Source organism: Tachyglossus aculeatus, chromosome 12 (genome assembly GCF_015852505.1).
Source record: "Tachyglossus aculeatus isolate mTacAcu1 chromosome 12, mTacAcu1.pri, whole genome shotgun sequence".
NCBI lineage: Eukaryota > Metazoa > Chordata > Mammalia > Monotremata > Tachyglossidae > Tachyglossus > Tachyglossus aculeatus.
In genome coordinates, this window is record NC_052077.1 from 21,167,944 (window position 1) to 21,191,177 (window position 23,234).

At 36.4% G+C, this 23,234-nt stretch overlaps 1 protein-coding gene across 2 annotated transcripts in view; it reads right to left on the reverse strand.

Moving 5' to 3' along the window:
* Window positions 1–23,234, reverse strand: part of LRBA (LPS responsive beige-like anchor protein) — a 634,690-nt gene that overhangs the window by 63,813 nt on the left and 547,643 nt on the right. For both annotated transcript variants that reach the window (XM_038755081.1, XM_038755080.1), the window contains one exon: window positions 15,736–15,903. In XM_038755081.1, the coding sequence (XP_038611009.1) occupies window positions 15,736–15,903 (168 nt within the window). The remainder of the gene's footprint in view (window positions 1–15,735; window positions 15,904–23,234) is intronic.

Genomic DNA, 23,234 nt, shown 5'->3' on the forward strand with positions numbered 1-23,234 from the left:
TTGAGGATTTCCAAGAACTTTTCTCACCGGGAGAAACAATTACTATGTTGGTAGATGGCGAATGACTGATAACCCAGACCCAAATCTGAAGTTTGGGTGGACAGGTCACCTGGATTGGAAGTGCAGCTTGGAGCTGTAATAAAGCTCAGCATCATATGCCTCTAAGGGAAGCACTGATTCTCAGCTGTTCTTGCATAACTGAAAGGGTCAGTTGGTGTGTCTGTCTCTCTCACATTTTCCTGTTCTTAAGGCACAGCACCCAACATGTCTGTCACTAGTTCTGAAATAGTTCAGTAAATAGCCTTCTTCCTGTTAATGACCTCTAACAGAAAACTGGGCATGGCAGGAATTATTCCAGATGTTGTAGTAACACACAGTAATAAAGTAGAATAAACTATGCAAATCCTTTGCAACAACCCACGACAAGCCTGTAAAACCATATATTTACATTTGATATAGAGATTTTCAAATATCTAAAGAATTTACTCAAGGATTTGTAAATTGAAATATTATGAAAAGAATTTCAATGGTCCTGCTTATTCCATTTGTTTATAATGGCTTCTAATTCCTGCACGCTCACATTATTTATTCATTCCCAAAATAAGACCAAGAAAAAGAAACAAATGTAGACTTGGCACTGCCACAATGCAGCTCTTGGCTATTACTTACCATAGTTTGCCTCAGTCTTTAATCGAACTATGCAAACAAGTTAATTCAGTAGTAAGTGGGGCACCCAACAATGAGGGCTGTAAATTTTTGTTTTGGGGTGAAGGCAGAAGGGGACAAAATGGAATCTGAACATATGGATTCAGTTAAGGTAAAAACAGATGTTTGTTGCTTTTTTTTAACAGGAATACTCAAAGCCAGAAATTACTTTTTTCATGTTTGTGTCTGAAAAGCACTATAAAACTGAGTTAAGAGAAAAAAGTTGTGAACTCATTTTGGAAGCTACCAGCAGAAATGTGGTGAGACTTTCAGATTTAAAATCCTTTAAAAAAGGAAGTCAATCAAAGAAGGGGTTTAGACAATTAAAATGATTTTTTGTCTAGGAATAACATTAAAAATAACTTGAATCAGATAAATTGTTTTTTTTTAATGACAGTGAAACTGTCAGGGGAGAGCTAGCTATGCCTCCCTACTATGGACACAAAATCTACAAGATCATCTCATTCCAGTCTTCCTTCTCTTCTTACCCAATTCAAATGGATAACAGCTTATCCAAAAGCTATTATTTTTTATTATTACCACTTCAACTTTCAATATGATTCAAAAATACAATACTCAGAAATTTTCACTGAGCTAAACAATATCCAATTGTGACTGTCCATATACCTTCTGCTTCATTCATCTGCTGTTAAACACAGCAGAAGAGTGGCCACTTGACCAGGTTTCTATTCCAACGGGCCTAACGAGCACCTGCCTGAATAACTACCTTGCTTTTTGGAACTTCGCTAAAATCTAGCTCTCATAGCTGTGCTCTAAGCTCTTCCCAGTCATATAACTGTTCGATGGCTACATGTAAAGATCTGTACTTAGATTCCTAATGAACAATCACGTAGATAACCAATGATGGCTCAGAACAATTAGATATACGCCTAAGAATGAGCTAAAGATTTTAAAAGAATACTGTTTTCAGACGTTTCAGTCCTCTCTAAATAGCATTTCCATGTGACAAAGACAGATGAATAGTCAAATCAACACTCAGAAATACATATTTCATTGCTACCTTTTACTTGTCCTTGAGAAATGTTTCGTCCCTTAACCCAAGGACAAAAAAAACTTCTACATTTTCCTATTCAGTACCATACAATTCAAATGCCTAATTTTTTTCACACACACAAAATTATTATTTAAGGTCTGGGGAATCACGGTGTTTTCATTATATGTAATTTTCTACGATTAGAGGTAAATTCATTTTTTTAAGAATTCAAATTACAAACATTACAGCAGAAATATCTGAAAGTGTAAATGTGAAGAATAAACTGATGGTGTCTCTCAAATAAACTTATAAAAGACATTTATGGAAATAAAGTGTGACAAAATGCAGAAATGTGTCTTTCATTCCAAAGTGTTGGCTACAGGAGATAGAGAGTTAAACTGTTCAACAGCTAAACGACAAACTAGGATTAGAGTTTTTTCAGTTCTTTATTCAGAGCAATCCAAAGAGAGGCCATGACTAGAAACTCGAGTCAGAATCCCACTGACAGCTTTGACAAGCCTCCAGGAGCCACGGCCAGGCCAGATTCCCCAGCAGAATAATGTCCAAAGTCAAGATTTGATCAGCATTAGCAATAGAAGGTTTCAAAATTCAGGTTTCTCAAATGATACTTAAAATCACTGAGGTTTAAAGCTCCAAGTGCAAAGCTTGATTACCTGAGTACCAAAGACTAACCAAAATGTGCCTGGTTGGACAGATGGCAACCTGAAGGTTTTGCTTATAGGAAGCGGTTGGGAGAGGGTTTTGACTATAGTGAAGCTCATTTAGTGCACCCAAGCCTCCTTTTGTTTTTTTTTTTTATCTCTGGTATAGTTTGAATAGGGAAAGATGCATTATCACCTGGAAGGTCTTCTGGCTGAGTCGCAAGGGAGCAGGCAGGCAAGGCAAGCACGGCTCAGCACAACACAACCTCTGCCTCAAGAAAACTCCTCCCCACCTGCAGAACGGTCAGGAGAGAGGGGAGAGCTCCTCCACAATTGGCAAAGAAGCTAACATCTGCCCAAAATGCCCCAATAACTTCCAGAAAGTATCATCCAAACCAGCTCCTCTGCACTATAGGGTTTCAAGTCTGGGCTTTCCTCCCGGCACGTCTCTGCCAGGCCTGCCGGAAAGGATTTGAAAGCACACCACTTTAGCCATGACCTTAACATTTAACCACTCTAAAAAGAGGAACTTATTATCTTTATTATGACTATTTTCATGGCAGAATAGAATTTCACTTTTTAAAGCTTAGTCCCTTTTGAAAATGTAAAAAGAAGACATGAGAAAATTACAGATTAACTGAGGTGATGGGGGTAATGGATTTAAACCAAACAGATCGCAAAAATTTACATCATCATCATCATCATCAATCGTATTTATTGAGCGCTTACTGTGTGCAGAGCACTGTACTAAGCGGTTGGCAACATATAGAGACAGTCAAAACCCTAGCTATTTTTAAAAGCTACAAAAACTCAATGGACAGGGGTCTCATGCCAAAAAGTGATCACAGTGGGTGAAGGTAATATACTCACCAAGCCAAGTCTAAAACAAGTTCCATCAAAAGTTAGTTTACTTATTTTAATGGTATTTGTTAAGTGCTTACTATGTGCCAGACACAGTTCTAAGCACTGGGGTAGATACTAGGTAATCGAGTTGGACACAGTCCAGTTTTTTAGTTTAAAAGGGCTATGCCTAAAACCACAACTCCAGTTATATTTTCTTAGAATTTTTATCCTTCTGCAATTATTGTAGTCTTCTTATTTCCATGGAATCATTAGCGTACCATTAACTTATTAATGGTAATATTTAAATATTAAATATTTAATAAAAATATTTAAAAGTGCTACGATCAAAATAAAGTTGTGCTGTCACTAAAGACACAGGCAGTCACTGACCATCCAAAAGTACAGTGTGTTCTGGTTATGCTGATATAAAAGCTAATATAATATAATCCCACTGTTCTGCCCTGGTGGCAAGACTCTAGCCAGAAAACAACTACGGTCTCCAGGAGCAGACTAAGCACTCCCAGAAGCCCAATAAGACTCCCAACTACAAAGGAGCTTAATGGGCTGGATCTTTGTGCACTTTGATTTCCATGAGGTATTTGTAAACTTTACATAAGCATTTGACACCATCAGAAGATCTGGTCTCAGGCAACTACTAAAAGTTTAGCTGCACTAAAAAGTTACACGGATCTTAAGGATTTAGGGGTCAAAAACTGAAGTATCTTGCCTGAGCCTTTCCCCAGAACCAAATGGAGTAATGACTCCAGACTGTAAGCTCGCCTCTAAACTGGAAGCTTGTTGCGGCAGGGAACGTGTCTGCTAACACTGATGTATTGTACTCTACCAAGCACTTTGTACAGTGATCTCCACATAGTAAGCACTCAAGAAATACCATTGATTGATTATTAGTAATCTGGAAATCAGAAAACTAGTATTAATCCATCAATAGAATTATTGGGCATCTACTGTGTACAGACCACTGCATTAAGGGTATGGGAGAGTACAATAGAGAAGGAACACACGATCCCTGCCCTCAAAGAATTTATAAATACAATTCGGATACTGTGGTAAATTCTTCTAACTCAACAGGTTAAGATCATTATCGAAAGTCTTTATACTGGTCATGCAGTAGTTACTATACACTAATCATCATCATTCGTATTTATTGAGCGCTTACTGTGTGCAGAGCACTGTACTAAGCACATGGGAAGTACAAATTGGCAACATATAGAGACAGTCCCACTAATGACTGCTCAGGAACACAGAGCAATCATGAATATACGTAGCTACATTAGCTAAGCAGTGTGGACTAGCAGCTAACCAGAGGAAGGCTGAGATTATATACTTGCCTGAACTTGGCAAACTCCACACATAACTGAGGATTTTTATTAGTATCACCAAACTGAATATCTTTACTGGATTGTGTTATCTGGATACCACATTATCCAGTGCTGCCACGAACCAGAAAATCAAACGAAGATGGCTAGTATGTACCTTAGAAGACTAATTCCACATTGTAGACACGCACCATTTGGCAAATGTCGGACGAGACTAAAAAGCTTTACAGCAATTATTGTTTGCAAACAGCTATACAATTGTGGCACCAGGCTAACCTCAGATGTTGTAATCCAATTTAGACAGCAATTCTATCAATGCCACCCAAATGCCCCACTTAACATCAAATGGACAGACGGAATCACCAACATTGAGGCGCTGGACCACCTTAAGGTCTCCCAACCCTTCACTCCATAGGATACAAGAAGACACAGGTTGCGATTCAAAGTGCCACTGAGTGGTTCCCTGCAGAACACAAGTTGATCGGGTGTATGGTCATTAGAAATTGGGTGACTCTTCAAACAGAGACATCAAAGCTGTCATGGAACCAAGAAAAAAATGGCACCGGGTACCCTGGGTGGCAAATACAACAGTGCTGCCGGGAACAAACTTTACCGTGCATGTGGTGTGGAAGAGCTCATGAAACTCTAACCCTAGAGCTTTGGAGGTAATTAATTTTCTGATCCCAGTAGAAAGGTTGACAACTAAAAAGGTGATTTTAGAACTAACTTATTCTGGATATCAAAAACCAATTTGGGATCAAAAGCATCAGCATATATTTTGGTATCGATGTAGCGGAACAGAAGTGTAGCTAAATAGCTGCCTTTTCAGGACGTGAAGCATATTTCAAAGCCCCGGTACCTGGGGACAGAGAGGGGAAGACAATGGAAAAATACTTCAGCAGTGTAACTATTATATATAATTACATGGCAGGCATTGAGGTAAAAGAGGAAGTAATTAGAGTTTGTGAAAATATGAATACAATTTTTCCCATCACAGCCTTGTAACTGAAACTGTACATTCCAGGCATGTTAAATTGAGGCCTAGCTCAGCCTCCCTTCAGTCTCCGGTTCTCGCAGCTGTCTGTCTACTGAGATATAATCCTTGCTGCCAATCTGAAAGAAACCAGCTAGTCAAAGCAGACACAACCAAGAGAAACAAACGTCACTCAATAATGTTCAGAGGCATTGTGTTCATGGATAATTTCAAACGGTATCTCTGTCTAGAACTCTGATGTGCTCATTCAAAACACCCATATCTCTGGCTACTGGAAATAAGCAGATAAAGCATAACTAGACTGGGATAGTACTACAATATTTCAATGATGCCAAGATAGAAAAAGAAACAGAAAACTAAGTAAAGAATTAAAAATAGTGTTGACACAGCTACAATTAAAAACTGCAGTTCTCAAAGACACACACGTGACTGAATTTAACCTCATTCAGTAGTTGAAGGCTTGATCTTTCCCTTGAATTCTGTCTTAGGATCATAAGGATGATTTCAAATTCACTATAAAATCATCATTCATGTTGTCAGGTAACAAGTATAAATGGGGGATAGTTTTCAGTGAAACTAGCAGAGTTATGGAGGAAGGCAAGGCAGGATGACAAACTTGTTACTTTTAATTTAGTTTATTTAGCTTCTCGGGTTTAATTATATTACTGTAAATGTAAATAGGATCTTACCTTAAGTTAAATATGGTTATCTACCAAATTCAATGTCATAGGCATTAGATCTGAAAGTTTTTACCTTTTTTAGGGAAAAAAATTATGCTGCAATTCTACATTCTATTTATTATAAAACTCAGAAATCTCTTGTATATTTGGTGGTTTTTTCAAAAGCTTTTTGGGTTCATTCATCTGGTGATTCTTACAGTATCACTTATTTATCTCTTAAAAAATTACCTCTAACCCTTTACTTTGGACACCCTCTTGCTTAAACATAAGCATTATGTCAGAAGAAAGCAGATCAACTGATAAAGACTTAATTATGCAGTGACCAGTGGGTCAGGATTCAATAATCAGAAAGAAAATTTTAAAAAAATTATACTGTGTTTATGACTTCATAACATATAGCTTAATCACATACCTAGTTGGATATTATTGTTTACATATGCCCTGGGTTGTTTTGCAACAGATAACATTTAGTTAAAAAGTATAAAGTCATTGATCATGCATGCAGTTTAGCTGTGTTTTCTGCTAAAGTCACCTCAGTTTAAAAAAAAACCCCAACAACCTGCTAGTTCTGGTATATAACTTTAAAAACCTGGCACAATTTAATGGCATTTTTTATGTAGGTTTTCAATTAAAACTTGACTAATCCTTAACATTTATTTGGCTTTTCATACCTAGTTCCTGCACTGCACTATGTCAAATATGCCATCTGTTTAACACACTTCTGGCAAGAAATGCTTCAGAGACTGTTTCTACCATAATCTGCACTATGTGCGTGAATTCTTAACTCCATGTATTCAACACTTTTCATTTTCTGTCCAACACAATGTTTTGTAATCACTTTATTTTTAAACCCACAACAAGGGTTTGTGCTCCCACCTGCTAAAGAGAGGCATGCAGAACAATCTCACCCAACTATTTAACAAATGTTAACAATGCTATAAATATCAATTGTGTTTATGTTTTGTGAAGGATTCACTGCAGTGAGTGTTTCGCAACTCTGATTGAGCTGAAGTAAGTTAGCTACTCCCACCATGAAAGTAATTGAATGTGGGGCCAAGAATGCTTTCCTTTGGATAAGCTATTGGACCGGCTACTGCCGTCATAAAACAGAGGTCACGTAAACCTAAACACTATTGCTGCTGCTTCTGGCATGGGTAAGACCATCTCAGAGTGATGTGTGGTTTCTTAAATCATGTTTAGAAGAAACAACTGGAGTAAAAGAAAGCGGTCATTCATTTTATCCAGGCTTGGAAAACATTTTCAGGTTAGATTTTCATAATGCACCTTAAATATTGCTTCCATCCAGTATAAACGCAGCTGAGATGGGAGAAGAAATAGCATTCAGTAGGCTCCTATTGTGTGGAGAGCACCTTATTAAGTGCTGGGAAAAAGTGTAAAAGTTTCGGAGAACACAATGCTCTCTGCGATGACTCTTCCTACACTTGAGGTCAAAATAGTTTGTTTAACTTCTATTTCCCAGTCAGTAAATATTATTAGGAGATGGTCAAAAGAACATCTCTTCCTACCTCACTTTAAGCTTTACCTGTGAAATCTAAGTTGGGGTGGAAGGTAACAGAGAGACGTTATAGTGCTGAAATGACTCAGGGCTTAAATGAAGAACTGGCACCCAACGAGTCACATTTTCAACCAATCGATCCATCAGTCAATCAAACATCAGTAGACACTGAGAACCTACTGAATGTGAAGCACTAAACTAAGCACGTGGGTGGTATAGCAGGAGAAGCAGGTTCCTCACCCATGCTCACAGAGGAGACTGACAAAAACTAAGGAGGAAAAACAAGGATATAATAGGAATTAACTAAACCAGGAGGTAATAACAGAATATAAACATGAAAATATAGGTATATTAAATACACATGGATACATACGCTGTCAAATTTTGGGAGGGCAAAGAGGATAAAGAACTGAATATTTGTTTGCAAAAATAATCATATTTCTTCAAAATATTGTAATGTTTGCATACTTTTTGTTCTCAATTCCTTTGCTTGGCCAGTAACACGAGTATTAAATAGACATTACAGAACTGATCACTGAGAGACAACGCTCAGTACTCGTCCCTAGACTGATGCTGAGCAATCAATGACTACATCTGGCTCACGTCTAACAGCCAATGGTTACACTTTCATTACACTTTCCCAGCTTGTAATGAGAACGCACTGTGGGCCTGAATCAAAAACCTTTCTGAGATAAAGATCAATTACATCTACATCCCCCTAGACTGTGAGCTCCTTGTGGGCAAGGAGCGCGTCTACCAACTCTGCTTTATTATATTCTCCCAAGGGCTTAGTCCAGTGCTCTGCACACAGTAGGCACTCAAATAAATACCAATGGTTAGTCAATCTGCTGCTTCCTCCTTCTCAGCAAGGCCTGCCCTCTATCACTGAAGGAGAATGAATTAGTTGCTTCCTAAAATCTTATGCTCTTCTAGATGGTGGAAAACGTATTGTCCAATCCATTTGTCAGACCATATTCTTGGTATTATTATTATATTTGTTATTATGTCATTTATTCTTAAGGTATTTGGTAAGCGTTTATAATGGGTTAAGCATATTCTAACGCTGGGGTAAGTTAATCATTTTGGACACATTCCCTGTCCCATATTGGGCTGAAAGTTTAAGTAAGAGGGAGAACAGGCATTTTACAGAATCTCCACTTTACAGATGAGGAAACTGAAGCAGAGAGAAGTGAAATGACTTGCCCTAGGGCACACAGCAGGCAACTGGCAGAGCTGATATTAGAACCCAGGTCCTCTGACTCTCAGGTTCATGCTCTTTCCACTAGGACATGCTGCTCCTTAACTGGCAGATGGATAATATACCAACTTGTACTTCCCAAGCACTTAGTACAGTGCACTGCACACAGTAAGTGCTCAATAAACATGATTGAATGAATGAATAGACCAGGATGATACTCTTTCTTTCTCCCTTTTAAAGAGGGACACAAATCTTTACTTTTTCAACTATTGGGGACTTCTCTTGTCCCACTATATAGCTCCCAAATAGTAGGTAGTGGCTCTCCAACAGTATTAATCAATTTTTTAAGTACCAAGGCCTGACTGAAATGCATCCAGGAATTTTTAGAGAACTTTTAACTATTCTTTTCATCACTCTAGTTTAGCTTTACCCTCTTCCATCATAAACTGAAACTTGGCCTGTTCAACTTATATTTGAACTTCAAAAAGGCAGAAATGAAAAATGATTAAAAGCATCCTTCTTTTCAGATGTATGTCAGGAGGGAGCAACATTTTCCCTGGTGCTCCTTTTAATCTAATGGAGTTAAAGAACTATATTTAACTTTCTGTGCTTCTAGTATCCGTAGCCTTTACGGCATCTAAGCTTATTTGTCCCTATACAGGTTTACTTTTTCTTCATTCTCTCTTTTAGTGATCAGCATGAAATCTTAGCATTTGCCCTGTAGCTCTATATAGAGTTTTTATTCAAGCTGACCTCTTGTTACCCTTCCTGCCTATTCCTTGTATTGGAACTGCTTCTTCCCATGATTTGTAGAACTTGTCTTTTGGAAAACCACCACCTATCTCCACCTTGGTCTCTTAGGACTTTTTTATGGTATTTAATAAGCACTTACTAGATGCCAGGCACTGTACTAAGCACTGGAGGTAGATACAAGATATTCAGGTTGGACACAGTCCCGGCCCCATAAGGGACTCACGCTCTTGATACCCATTCCACAGATGAGGCAACTGGGGCACAGAGAAGTTAAGCGATTTGCCCAGGTCACACAGCAGACAAATGGTGGAGCAGGGATTTAGAACTCAGCTCCTTCTGACTCCCACTCCCATGCTTTATCTGCTAGGCCACACTGCTTCTCTATTTCCTCTCACTGAGTCCTTCCTGCTAGTTCTCTAAACATATCGCCTGTAACCTCATATATGGAATCTTTCCCTTTCTGCTTCTCTCAAGTTTTTGATTCTGGGTTTGAGGGACTGTGATGTTTATTTTGCGAGGAAGGAAGAGTGGGACACAACTTGAACACGGTTGAACCAAGAGGCACAGACTGATGAAGAAGGGAAGAACAAGACATTACGAACTCAGACAGCCACACAGAAACATTAAGAGCCAGTGAAATAAATGCCAAAGTGTTTAATAAGATATAGTTTAGACTGGGGTCACAACAATTTAAAACTGACTCTGGAAATATGTTCCGTAGAACAACTTTTTTTAGTGCATGATGTATGCAAATGTAGATCACAGTTCTTCATTGATAACCCAGCTGTTTTGTAAAAATTAAAAACTACATAAAAGTTTAATGTGCTGCAGGCTGTAACTCTGATTACACTTCTCTAGTTATTTTCTCCATCGTTTAGTGCCCTTTTTATAGTGAGATTATTTTTATGCTTACTTACCATGGTACACGTATTAACAATTCAGGAAGTTAAGAGGGTGAGGGAAAAAAAAACCACAAGCTAGAATTTTTATAGTCCCTTCCTTATGAGACGAAATATCTCACAAAAACCTAATTTTATATTCAGGTTATAAACAAGTGAACAAATATTTAAATTGTTATAGCTGTAAATAAAAATACAATTTAGAGAAGTAGTGGTGTCTAGTAGAAAGACCCCATGACTGTGATTCTAGTTTCAGCTTAGGCCGCTTACTTACTGTGTAACCTTGGGCAAATAAATCATTTAACCTCTTTGGGCCTCAGTCTCTTCATCTAAAAAATGGGGATAAAGATACTAGCTCTCCCCTCGAAGTCTGTGATCCCCTTGTAGGACAGAAACTATGCCCAAACTGATTATGTTTGCATTTACCTCTACATATAACATGGCGTTTGAAACACAGCAATTGCTTAATAATACCATAGCTACTACTGTGTAATTGTCCAATTATTCAGTTAAATAGGTCACAACAATTTTCTCAAATCAGGCACTTCAACAAAAAGGCACTTAAAAATCTTATCATGGTCCTTTTCTGTCGCAAAATAACACCTTAAAATACCACCTGGGATACCTGATAATTAAGTACAGCATTATTCGGGAAGCAGCGTGGCCTAGAGGAAAGACTAAGGTCCTGGGAATCAAAGGATTTGGTTTCGAATTCTGGCTCTGCCACTTGCCTCCTGTGTAACCCATGGCAAATCACATAAATTCTCTGTGCCTCAGTTTCCTCACCTGTAAAATGGGGATTCAATACCTGTACTCACTCCCATTTAGACTGTGAGCCCCAAATAGGGCAGGGGCTGTGTCTAAACTGATTATCCTGTATCTACCCCAGCTTTTAGTACATTGCCTGGCACATTACTTATCACTAAGCGCTTAACAAGTACCACTGGGGGAAAAAAAGTATTGGAGAAGATTACAATAAAGGATAAATAAAGCTTGGTCTCTAGATGTCAGGGGTGCTCACGATCTAAATGAGAAAGATTTAATCCATAAAGACAAAACAACATAAGAACACAAAAAAAAACCCAAGAAGCACAATAATAGGTCTAGAAAACTGCAGTCCAAGCAGGGTGGTCCAGGCACAGCTACATTCTTTCCACTGTACTCTAATTTGTTGAGAAATGATACCCTTGCTTTGGTTTCTCCTGGCCCTGCTCTTCCCATTGAGCCATGCGGCTTCCCACTTGTCTGCTGTGTCCTTGGGTAAGTCATTTCACTTCTCTCTGCCACAGTTACCTCATCTATAAAATGGGGATTAATATTGTGAGCCCCATGCGGGACATGGACTGTGTCCAAGCTAATTAGCTTGAATCTGCTCCACCACTTAAAACAGTGCCTGGCACATAGGAAGCACTTAACAGATACCATTTTTTTAAAAAAGGTAGGAGCTGGGCTCCGGTGTATATGCATATTTTTATTTACTTACATATCGTGTTTGAATATTTATCTGCATGTTCAATTATCTGTTGTTCAGCTATTTCATGCTGATGTGCTTGTACTGCTTCCTGTGGCTTTCACTCTCCCCATTAAAATGAGAATCCTTGAAGGCAAGGGAAGTGCGTCTCTGTACTACTCTCCTTCCCCAAGCACTTCCTTGGTTATTTTGGAGCATATATTGAACAATATTTTTCAATAGTTGGTGCAGAAAGACTCTGATTAGAACCATAAGCCTGATGAGTAGCTATAGTTTGATCATCGGGTCTTCTCAGTTTTCCCGAACGCTGAGGAAATGCTAAATCAGGGCATCTCCTCCACGTAAGTCAATATCAGCAGGCCCAGAAACTACACGTCTCATGGCTCTGCCTGCTTAAGTAATGTCCTCAACGGATGAGCTACAAGCCAAGATTTCACAGACTTGTAGTTTTTTATGCTCTGCAGGGCCTCAACTGTTGGATAATAGAACATTATCCTATAATTCCTATGGGATTCCAGAATATAGGAATCCTGATACAGGATTCATTCCTATGAGTGCATCTAAATCTTTGTAGAGGCATGACTTTTCTTCATCACCTTTCATAATTATGGGTCATATTTCGGGACACAGCAGTTTTGTTTGGGAGTCAAGAAAAGCATCATCAGATATGGTAAACCCAAATGTCTTTCTGAAGACAAGGCTTCATCATAGAAGGTATGGAGCATCTGTACTTGTTCATCATCAGTCTAGTTTCACTTAGATTACCTATCATATATTGTCAATTAAAGGCTACAAGAAATACTTTTATGGGTAATGAACGTTACCCACTGTCACCTAGCATCCTGAGGTTCCATATCACAACTGAGAGAAAAAGGCAGGGCAGGGAGAGGGAGAGAGAGAATAGATTGCTCCGCTTGCTTCTCTTCCCTTGAATAGGTCATTTTTAATTACTTACATGCCCATTTTCTATATTTTGGAAGTCAATAAACGTTTCTCATTTAATATTATACTTCTTCAGTTTGAAAGTCCCTATGTTAAGCATTTACGAACTATTTAAACATATACTTTTCCTCTCCCCCAAAAGGAGAGAAAGCCATTAGAAATTTCTCGTATGTGAAGACAAAGTTAAGGTACAAAATGCCCTATGGAGTTACAGTGTTGACAGTAACCCATCAATCAGCCAGTAATAGCTTTGCCCTTTGTTAGTGCTCAATAAGTAAGATTGGCTGATAGTATTTACTGAGCACTTCCTGTGTGCAGGACACTGTGTTAAGCACTTGGCAGAGTACAACAGACACAGTCCCTGGTCCCAGGGAGCTGACAAGAGCTGCAATTCACATGCAACACAGCCCTACTTCCAGATCCTGTTCCTAAATGATGATTTTTAAAGTTTACCTTTGTGACTTCTTACAGCAATTTACCAGTCTATATTTAATGGGCTCATTGCTTGCTACCACCCTTGACACATTTATCCCTCTCTCTGTCTCATTACAGGTGATACAAATATAGTGTTTTCAATCAAAGAAATCATTCTAAACTGTGCAGTAACAAAGGTTTAGCTGTAGCACAGTACAACTAGAAAAAAAGCAACTAGGAAGTTTTGCATTCTTGTTTCTAAAAAAACACTTGGGAATCATTAAGACTGTAAAAAAGAATCAATATTATTACTGCTTAGCTTTGCATTTTTGATAGAGGGTTCCGCACCTGAATGGTATACTGGAATATTATATAAAGTGCCACCCTCTCGGACTTTTATGAAATGAAATGCACATCTCATTAGCGAATCTATGGCAGGAAATGGCCCGTGAATAGATTTGTGACACTGATATTCTGTACTTAAGGTAAATTTTGCACAATAGCTAGTGACTCTGGTGTACCATTTTTACACTACCTTCCATTTCACTGCCAAGGCAACGGATACTTTTCCTTAACATAGTTCATTCATTCATTCACTCATTCAATCGTATTTATTGGACACTTACTGTGTGCAGAGCACTGTACTAAGCACTTGAAAAATTCAGCAATAGAGACAATCCTTGCCCGCAACGGGCTTACAGTCTAGGAACGGGGAGACAGACATTAAGACAAGTAAACAGGTATCAACAGCACCAATATAAACAGAATTATAGATATACACACATCAAAACAAGTTACCACCTGCACCCAGATGACAATGCATCTGATTTCCAAAGTATGATGTGAAATGGGTAATATACTTAGAGTTCAGTTCTTCACATGTATGTATCTACATCTATAAATATATATATATACATATATGTATACATATATATATAATGCAATTAGAAATGAATGAGTTTTTTTAATCATCTGCAGTCAACAGCCTTTTTTGACCTACACAAGCCATATAGAGCTTCTGGAATACCACTGAACAGCAAAGATAATTTTATCAAAGTTGCATGAGAGCTTTTTGATAACATAAGATGATGACTAGAGATATCCATCTTCATAAACTAAAACTTTTAAATGTTTGAAAATGAAGCAGAGAGACCCCAAAAAACCATTCATAATTGTTTCATTACACTGAAACAGGTTTCTTTGGCTGGGGAAGGTGCGGGGGCTGGAGGGAGGGGGGAGAGGGAGAGGGAGGAGAGCAGAAAAAGGAAAGAAAGGAAGACAGGTTTTCTTCCCAGTAAGAAAGAATGAACGTGAAAGCTTAAATAATATTCCACAGTGAATACAAAAACTAAACTTTGGGAAATGAAAATCTTGATTTAATTTACTACCTTACCATTAACTTGCCAAAAGTATATCTTTTTTGTTTGTGGTAAATGTTTAGACAGGTATTAGGCAAACTTCTTTTGGAAAATGTGTGTTTTTAATCATTTGGACAACACTGATAAATATTTTGTTAATTTACTCAATCTATGACCAGTCTGAATAGATACAAAGAAGTAAAACGTTAAATGTTTTAAATTGACCTCCTTGATCTAAAATGAAAATTGAGCCATTCTACAGTCCAAAAAAAAATTAATGGCTGTTTTCTGTTCTTATATATTGCAATGTTTGGCATAACCTTTTAAGATAGGTGCCTCTGGGTCAGGTTTTTGGTAGCACAAAAAAAGGCGTGGTAATTGTTAAGTGCTTACTACGTGTCAAGCACTGTTCTAAGCGCTGGGGTAGATACAAATTAATCTTGTTTGACAACATCCCTGTTCCACATGGGGTGTGCAGTATAAGTATTGAATTCCCATTGTTCAGCTGAGGAAACTGAGACAAAGACAAATTAAGTGACTTGCCCAAGGTTACATAGCAAGCAGGTAAGAGGCAGAGGCAGATTAGAATCCACGTCCTTACTCTCAGGCCCATGTTTTTTTCTTCTAGGCCCTGTTGCTTCCACTGGTGGCAATTTCAGACCACCCAAAATAGCAAAAAAAATGGTGTTCAACCTACGCTGTTTCCTTTTCTCTACAATAACACTGATTTCATGCTTTTCTACACAAATTAAAAAAAATCCAGGGTAGACGTGTATTTCCGTAGAACACTTTTTCTTCCCAAATAAAAACGCTCCGAATAATGAAGTTTTGAATCCGTATGAAAATGTTAATAAATGCTCCAGTGAAAATGCATTATTACTGAGAAGGAAAATTTCAAGTTACACAACAGAGCCTCAGTAACCAGTAATCTAACAAGTTTGCAACCTCTGGAAATGACTATAAACTTACCTCTCTCAAAATGGGATCCGTTATTGAACTCAGATTGACAGCTCCTTCATAGGTCAAGTAGTAGAAAACATTCAGGGCCCGGACAGCCTCTGGCCCTTGCTGCTTGTAGCCAAAAATGAGATCAATCCACTGGTGAAGCTGGCAGGAAACAAATTCACTTTCCAAGGCCTGTAACAGAGGTCAGAGTATTTTATTTTGTTTGGCTACACAAATGAGACCTTTGATTCACAGTAAGGCATTAATACATATTCACTGAATTTTCCATGGCCTATATTTTAGATCTGTAGGAGTATAAAGTTGAGGAAATTATACTTTAACATACGTGCCCCCAACGTGCATATTTAAGAGGTAATCAAGAAAAAAGGGTTCTAAAATAATACATTAAAATGCTTAAGTGAATGTTTCTTTGAGTTTATATCTAAAGCACTATTAAAAAGTATGAAAAGTTGTCTGAAGATAGATATCTGCACTAAACAAGTGCTTAGTACAGTGCTTTGCACACACTAAGCATTCAATAAATATGATTGACAGAATAAAGTGACATTTTTGTAATATCCAAGTTTATTTGGAAACAACTGCAACAATAGAAACCTTTCTAAAGTGGTAATCTTACACCATAAAAAGCATAACTTTTATTATGACAGGTAAATTTATACATTTCCCAGCTCACTGTGGAATAATCATTTACCTTCTACCTTACTTAATGCAAAAGATCAAGTTAATCCAGTAGATTTAATGGAAAGTAACTGATTTGATGATGATGGTACTTGTTAAGCACTTACTATGTGCCAAGCACTTTTCTAAGTGCTGAACTGTATGAAGGTGTACCACCACTTAGACAAGCTCCCATCTAGTCTAAGTTTGGCAAGAAAATCAAACTTTGTAAATTTAAAATAATAAGCTTCAATCACAACCTGCCGAAGACGAGTTTGCTTCTGTGAATTTAATCAAAACTAGAGATTCACAAAACAAACAAGCCGAGATCTGATTACCGGTTCAGGATATCTACAGGTCATGTAATTCAAAAGTTTCAGTTAATCAAATGAAATAGAAACTTTGCAATATACCAGGTAGGAAATTCAAGAAAGACATATTTTTCAAAGGCATCAACAGGATGCAAAACTTACATTTCACACTTCTCAGAAAAAAGTCACAAATCTTACATATATCGACCTAACGTAAATTGTTCTTTTTAACCCAAAATTTGGCAAAGAATAAGCATTTGAAAAGACTGCATTTTTTTCAGGAATTCAAGAAATCTCTCCACATATGACTGGTCTAACTGTAATCAATTATTTACGGGTTGACTTGTAGACAGATACCCATTTTTTGCATGTTTACACTCTGAAATAGTGAACTAAATGTTATATATTTTTGTAAAAACCAGACAGATTTATTATTTCTATTTATGTTTTTAAAAATCAAGGATCTTGCGGGCTAGGCATAATAAAGAATATACAAAAGCAAAAGTCTGAACTTTTCCTGAGACAAACTACGGAATCTTTTTGACCAATCATTATTGATGATACAATACTTTTCTGTTTATCGGGCAACTAGTAGAATAATTCCATCAAGATCTTATACTACCAGATTCTATTGCTTTAGTAAATGTATACTACATTGAAAAACATGACACCACATATTTTGAGAAGCATTCCACAATTCTTGGATTGTAGCTCATAATATATTTATCTCAGCAAAATGAACGAATTATAATTTGTGATGTGGGATCCCTAATTTTTCTGCCTTTTAGGCTGACGTTTTCATATGTCTAGCCATGTCTACTTGCTAGGGAAAATGAACGGTTTTCTATAATTTTGCGAAAATATTCAACAATTCAAATTCAGACTTTTTGAAAAAGTATATATATATATATATATATATATATATATATATATATATATATGTATATTTACAAAACCCAACAGATGGAAAATGTCAGTGCAGAGATGTACATTTCTGTCCACAATGTGTCCTTTACACTTTTATAACTGTGGATAATAAAAATATTTGCTGTAAAATAAAATTAATATTCCGATGCTATATTTTGTTTTATGCCTGAATTCTAACATTGATCCATAATGCAAAATACAAAGTGGAAACCTTGCAATAAGGAATGAGTCAATGAATCACTAGAAACATTAGCTACTTTGCATGTCCGAAAGATATTACCTGAAAGAAACGAATAGGATAAATATTTAATCCAGTTAGTTTCATTTCTAGCAGTTTTTGTTCAATCCAGCTGTTGCAAAATTCAGTATATTTGTACCTTTAGTAGGCAGAGATGATCACACAAAATTATTTGATACAATACTAAGCCAAGGGAGACCAAGGGGTATAAATAGTTTGAATGAATTCCTACGTTTGAGTTCACGAGGTAAAAATTAATATATAAACCCAAGAAACCACCATGCAATTTGCACACAAAAATGATGCGTTTGTTTCATTAACTGCCTGGAAAGAAAAAAACGTTTAAATTGACACATAAAATCAGCAATTGTCTTAATTTGTGTGTGGTGTACTCCACACAAAAGCCCTAAATATGTTCAAATTAGAGCAAGCTGCTTGATTGTCACTGCAGTCTCATGTCACATTAATGCATGACAAACATTAAACCATACACTTAAATGGCAATTTATATCATTTAAATGTTTACTGCCAGACCAGCTCATCACTCATTTAAATGTGACTTTCTGACAGCTAATTTCAGTTAATTTTCACCGATTCACTTAATTAGAACTTTCAATCAAGAAAAGAGAAAGACTACATGTCTTCCAGTTCCTCTCTTATTTGCGGTGGTTCAAATTGTCAGCCACTGAATTGCTGAAAACTTCTCCAATATGATATGATATTATATGAGAGTAATATCCAATACTCTCCCCAAAATACGACCATACAGGATAATCTGACAATATAGGCATTCAGAGAAAATGTACCCTATTTAAGTAATACTCTGGCCAGTACTTTAAATAAAAAAAACATTTAGTTCATACACAAGCACACTATTAAAACCATAAAAAACATCATCCATGTAAATTAAAAATTAATGATTTCAAAATTGTTTAATAAGATAAACACAGTTAAGCGTCTCATGAGTGTCCACGGTGAAGATATTTGAAACTATAAAATTCTATGGGACGCAGCGACCGGCAATGAAACAGATTCATTTTCCTACTATAAAGGCTTTAAATTGGGACGATGGTTTTAATTTCAGTTTAATCTAGCTCTTACAAAGTAACTTTGTTCTAGGAACCCCATTTTTATATATTTTGAACAATGAACAGGATCGAATTTTATCTTTTGCTATTCTGTTTGCATTCTGACAACACATCTGAATTTCAAGGCAGAATGAGTGGAAGACATGCTGTAATGGTCATACTGCACTTAAAAAACACATATACCTTGACTACAACCATCATGTTGTTCTGCCTTCTACTCTGATTTCTCACAGGCAGAAAAAATCAGTGTTACTTAATCATTATGCCACTTGGTCAATGAACTCTGGTTTGCCACCTTCACTATTTCCCTCCTTCAGTAGTGCTGTACACTACTTAAAAGAATGAACATATCTAAGACGCAAATAAAACCAAAAACTTCCCCAAAGGCCTTTTACCGCATGTTTTGTTGGCTGTTTCTTTTCTGCTACTCCGATGGGCTGGTTTTTTTTTTTTTTTTGAGTTTTGCCAAAGCACGAAAATAGGGCTCAATAAACTATCAAAACGATCACCATGAGAGAATGCAGAAAGGTATGGAAATAATTTTAAACACAAGTTTTGAGGTTAATAAATCTATATTTCTGAGGTTAATAAATGCTTGCCAACTACATATAAAATGCAACTGGCCCAGAAAGCACTGAACTACAAAAGACTTTTCAAAAATATTTCCCCAAATGCAAAGACAAATAATCCATAAGAATATACTGTGATTTCAACATGAAACTGCTTCAGAACTGTCTAAAAAACCTTGAAATTCAAAACCCCCATTAATACAACCCTAATGCTGTAACTCCATTCCTGATAGCACAAACGAAGAAAACTACCTTTAAGCCAGAGGTTCTCAGATTTTTTTTTCTGTTTAAATCCTCAATTTTAGTAGCCCTCTGCCCACAAAAAAAAATACATAAATAAAGATTCTCTAGAATCTTTAAACATTTGGAATTCTTATAAGTTGTTAGTATAGACAGTTCTCATTAGGTTTACCGTTAAATACGATTTGCAGCTATGGGGTACTAACATTTTTTCCAGGCTGCTCTCAAACCTACCAATCAATTGTTAGTACTCCCTTAGCAGGCTGAATACATCATTTACACCCAATGTGTGCTCTGAGTAAAATCTGTAAAAAAGAAAATCCACTAAAATGTCCAATGCAATACAATAATATTCAGCTCCTCTGAGTTATGGGAAAATAAATCAGGGCCTAATGCCCAATTGTTAAGGATCAAATAAGAATTTGAAAAGACTGTCATATGAAGCCACACACAAATTGTCAATTCAATCCAGTGGGACTCATATTAGCCTTGACAAACTGTCTTGGGGCTGATATCTGTTTCTTTAATGAGATCTATTAGGCAGAGACGAAAACACTTGAGATATGCTAAAAAGTACAGTATACAGATGTCAAACACAAACACCTATTAGTAAGTTCCATTTGTCCATCCCCAAGGCAAAACTGCATCAAAAACATCAACAAATTGAGGCCTTGATATTACAAGCGTAACAGCAAATTACTCATAAATATAATGTGCAAAACACAGTCAAATATAAATGACCTATATCATAATGAACTATATTTTATTATATTTAATGAGTTCCTGGTAACATATTCAATATTAACCCTACTAAAATACTTCTGTCAGCCATTTTGTTAGAGGTAACACATTGAAGTACTGGGTTATTTATTATAAAACGTTGCATAGGATTGATGTTTTCTTCTGCAGTAAGGTCAACAGAAACAGACAATAAATTATAAACTGGCTCCACTTTCCAAAAATTTTTGAGCTGCTCACACTTCACAATTTTCCTCATAATAGCTAAACATTTTAAAACAATATTCAGGTTGGCTAGCGACCTGATCGTATTAATGATAAAGTTAATATTTGACCTACAGTACTGGAATTCTGATTTGGGTATAAATAGAAAATCAAGCAAACAAGAAAAATATCAGTAACTGCTGCCACCCAGGAGGATTTACAAATACCACAATTATTATTATGGTTATTAGTATTGTTGTTGTTTTAAAAACATTAATAGTGTGACCATTGATTGGAATAGTTAAAATGCTTTTTTCTATTTCAAATGCATTTGATTTCAACACAATGATGTGCTTGAATATTTCCTGAACACTATTACACTGTGCAAGTTCTAGCTACTTTCCCATTTTATGCCACGTGTAAATTGAGGGTACCAAAGCACACAATATATGAAAATGTTCTATTGACTTTACTATCATTCTTTGAAATAGTCTGTAAATAAACCTGTTTTTTCTTTCAAAAATCAAAAGCAAAACTCCTTAGAATATTTGATCACCCACCAAAACAGGATATAAACCACAGTGCTCTGCACACAGTAAGCGCTCAGTAAATACAACTGATTGAATTGATGCTTTTTTTAAAGTGATGTCACCACAGTGAACCATAAAAATGAGACAATCTAATACAGTCATTGCAAATTCCATCCCACTTTACGGCATATACTCCTAAATGTGATACTCTAAGTACATTTTTATTTGCTACTCTATACATTTTTAAGAAAATATAAAAACTAAAACTAAGAATAGTATTCTTCCTTAATTTACATTTCTATATTATCATAAAAGCACCAATTCAGTTAACTAGGAATATAAAGCCAAAAAAACCCAGATGACATTTTGAAACTTCAAAAATGTACTATACTGAGCATTAACCAAAGCTAAAATTCTGAACAATCGTCCTATTTTAAGTACACATACTACAATCTTCTATTTGCACACAAAACCGATTAAAAACTAACTGGTCTGTTATGTTTGCATGTGCTGGATTTCAAACACTAGTGGTAATGTTTCCTTAACATTGATATACGACCTTTATAATTTACATGGAAGAAAAGCTGTTTTTTTCAGACTAATTAGAACTGTTTCGAATTTTCTTGCTAAATATATGATATAAAGGCCTTTCAACTTTTTTATTCTAGAGTTTCTTTCCACGTCAACTTTGTTCCAATCAAAATATGCTTTGAATTAAATGAATTTGATTGAATATGTGGATCACATTTCACTTCTAAGATTTAAAGTCAAAAAAGGAAAAGTTTAGCCTGTTCAAACAAAGCGAGGACAGCCACTTTGTGGAAAGCTATTCCCATTTAGGAAGACTGACAAATTGTTTGTGTGCACCATTAGGTCTTGTTTCTGCAATAGTTGCCAGATTTCCTGTCCCTCTAATAAGGTACATTAACTCTTGAAATGCTGGCTCTGTGTCGGTTGAGATAGCTGAGTACCTTTGGATTAATTTTATTTTCTTCTGCTTAAAATACTTTAGAGCATAAGTATGAGTCTAAAACTCATCCCATCTTAGTTCCACAAGGAAGTTTCAAGCAATGAAGACCAGTGGAAAAGATTCAACATTTTTCATACTAGGCAGATACAAATTCTGGATTTCAATTACAAATGATGCTTTCCAACTAGGTTCAGCCTGATAAAATACACACATATCCAAATTAAAACATTCACTATATTTAACTGGATGGATTTTATCATCTTACTTTTAAAAAAAATCCTACTGCTGCCACAGATAATGAAATTTAGGATGACTACAATTCTTATAAGTAATGTTACCTAGTACATAGCTTTGCCTGTACACTGTTCTCAAAGTGAATAATACCGGCCTCTGAAGCTATTGATTCAACAATAATAATGTTTTAAAAAAGTACAAAAAGTTTAGACAATAGTAACAAATGAAAAGTGAAACAGTAAAAGAAAAGAATTTCAAGAATTCAGAGGGGGTTAGAGGTGGACGGTGGATACGAAGAATTAAAAAATCACACCTGATGATTTTAAAATGAGGTTTGGTTAGCAGTAGATTAGTGAAGGATATCCTGAAGAGCAGATTAAAAAATCACTAGGAGTTCGGTGCTTGTAAAATATATTGAACTGCTCAACCGTGCAGATATTTTGGAAACTAAAAGTATACCATCCATTTCTACATTTATATCATTCCGTAAGGAAGCACGGTTTAGTACAATGTTTTGACATACTATCAATGCTTGTGCATCTTTTGACAGAAGCAACATTCTGCCTACAACTGTTAGTTTGTAGGTTTAAATGGACTAGTCAACCAGCTGTTATATATTTTATACACTGAAGGCCATGTTTCCTTTGAAATTCATAGTTTTAATCTCGGCTGAAGCTGGAATCACTGTGTGCCAAGATCAAAAGGATTAAGCAAACTTGCAAAACTGCCCTCAGTTTCCGATGATCTATGAAAAAAAATTCGAAAAAATAGATGAAACTGTGCACATCTATATTCT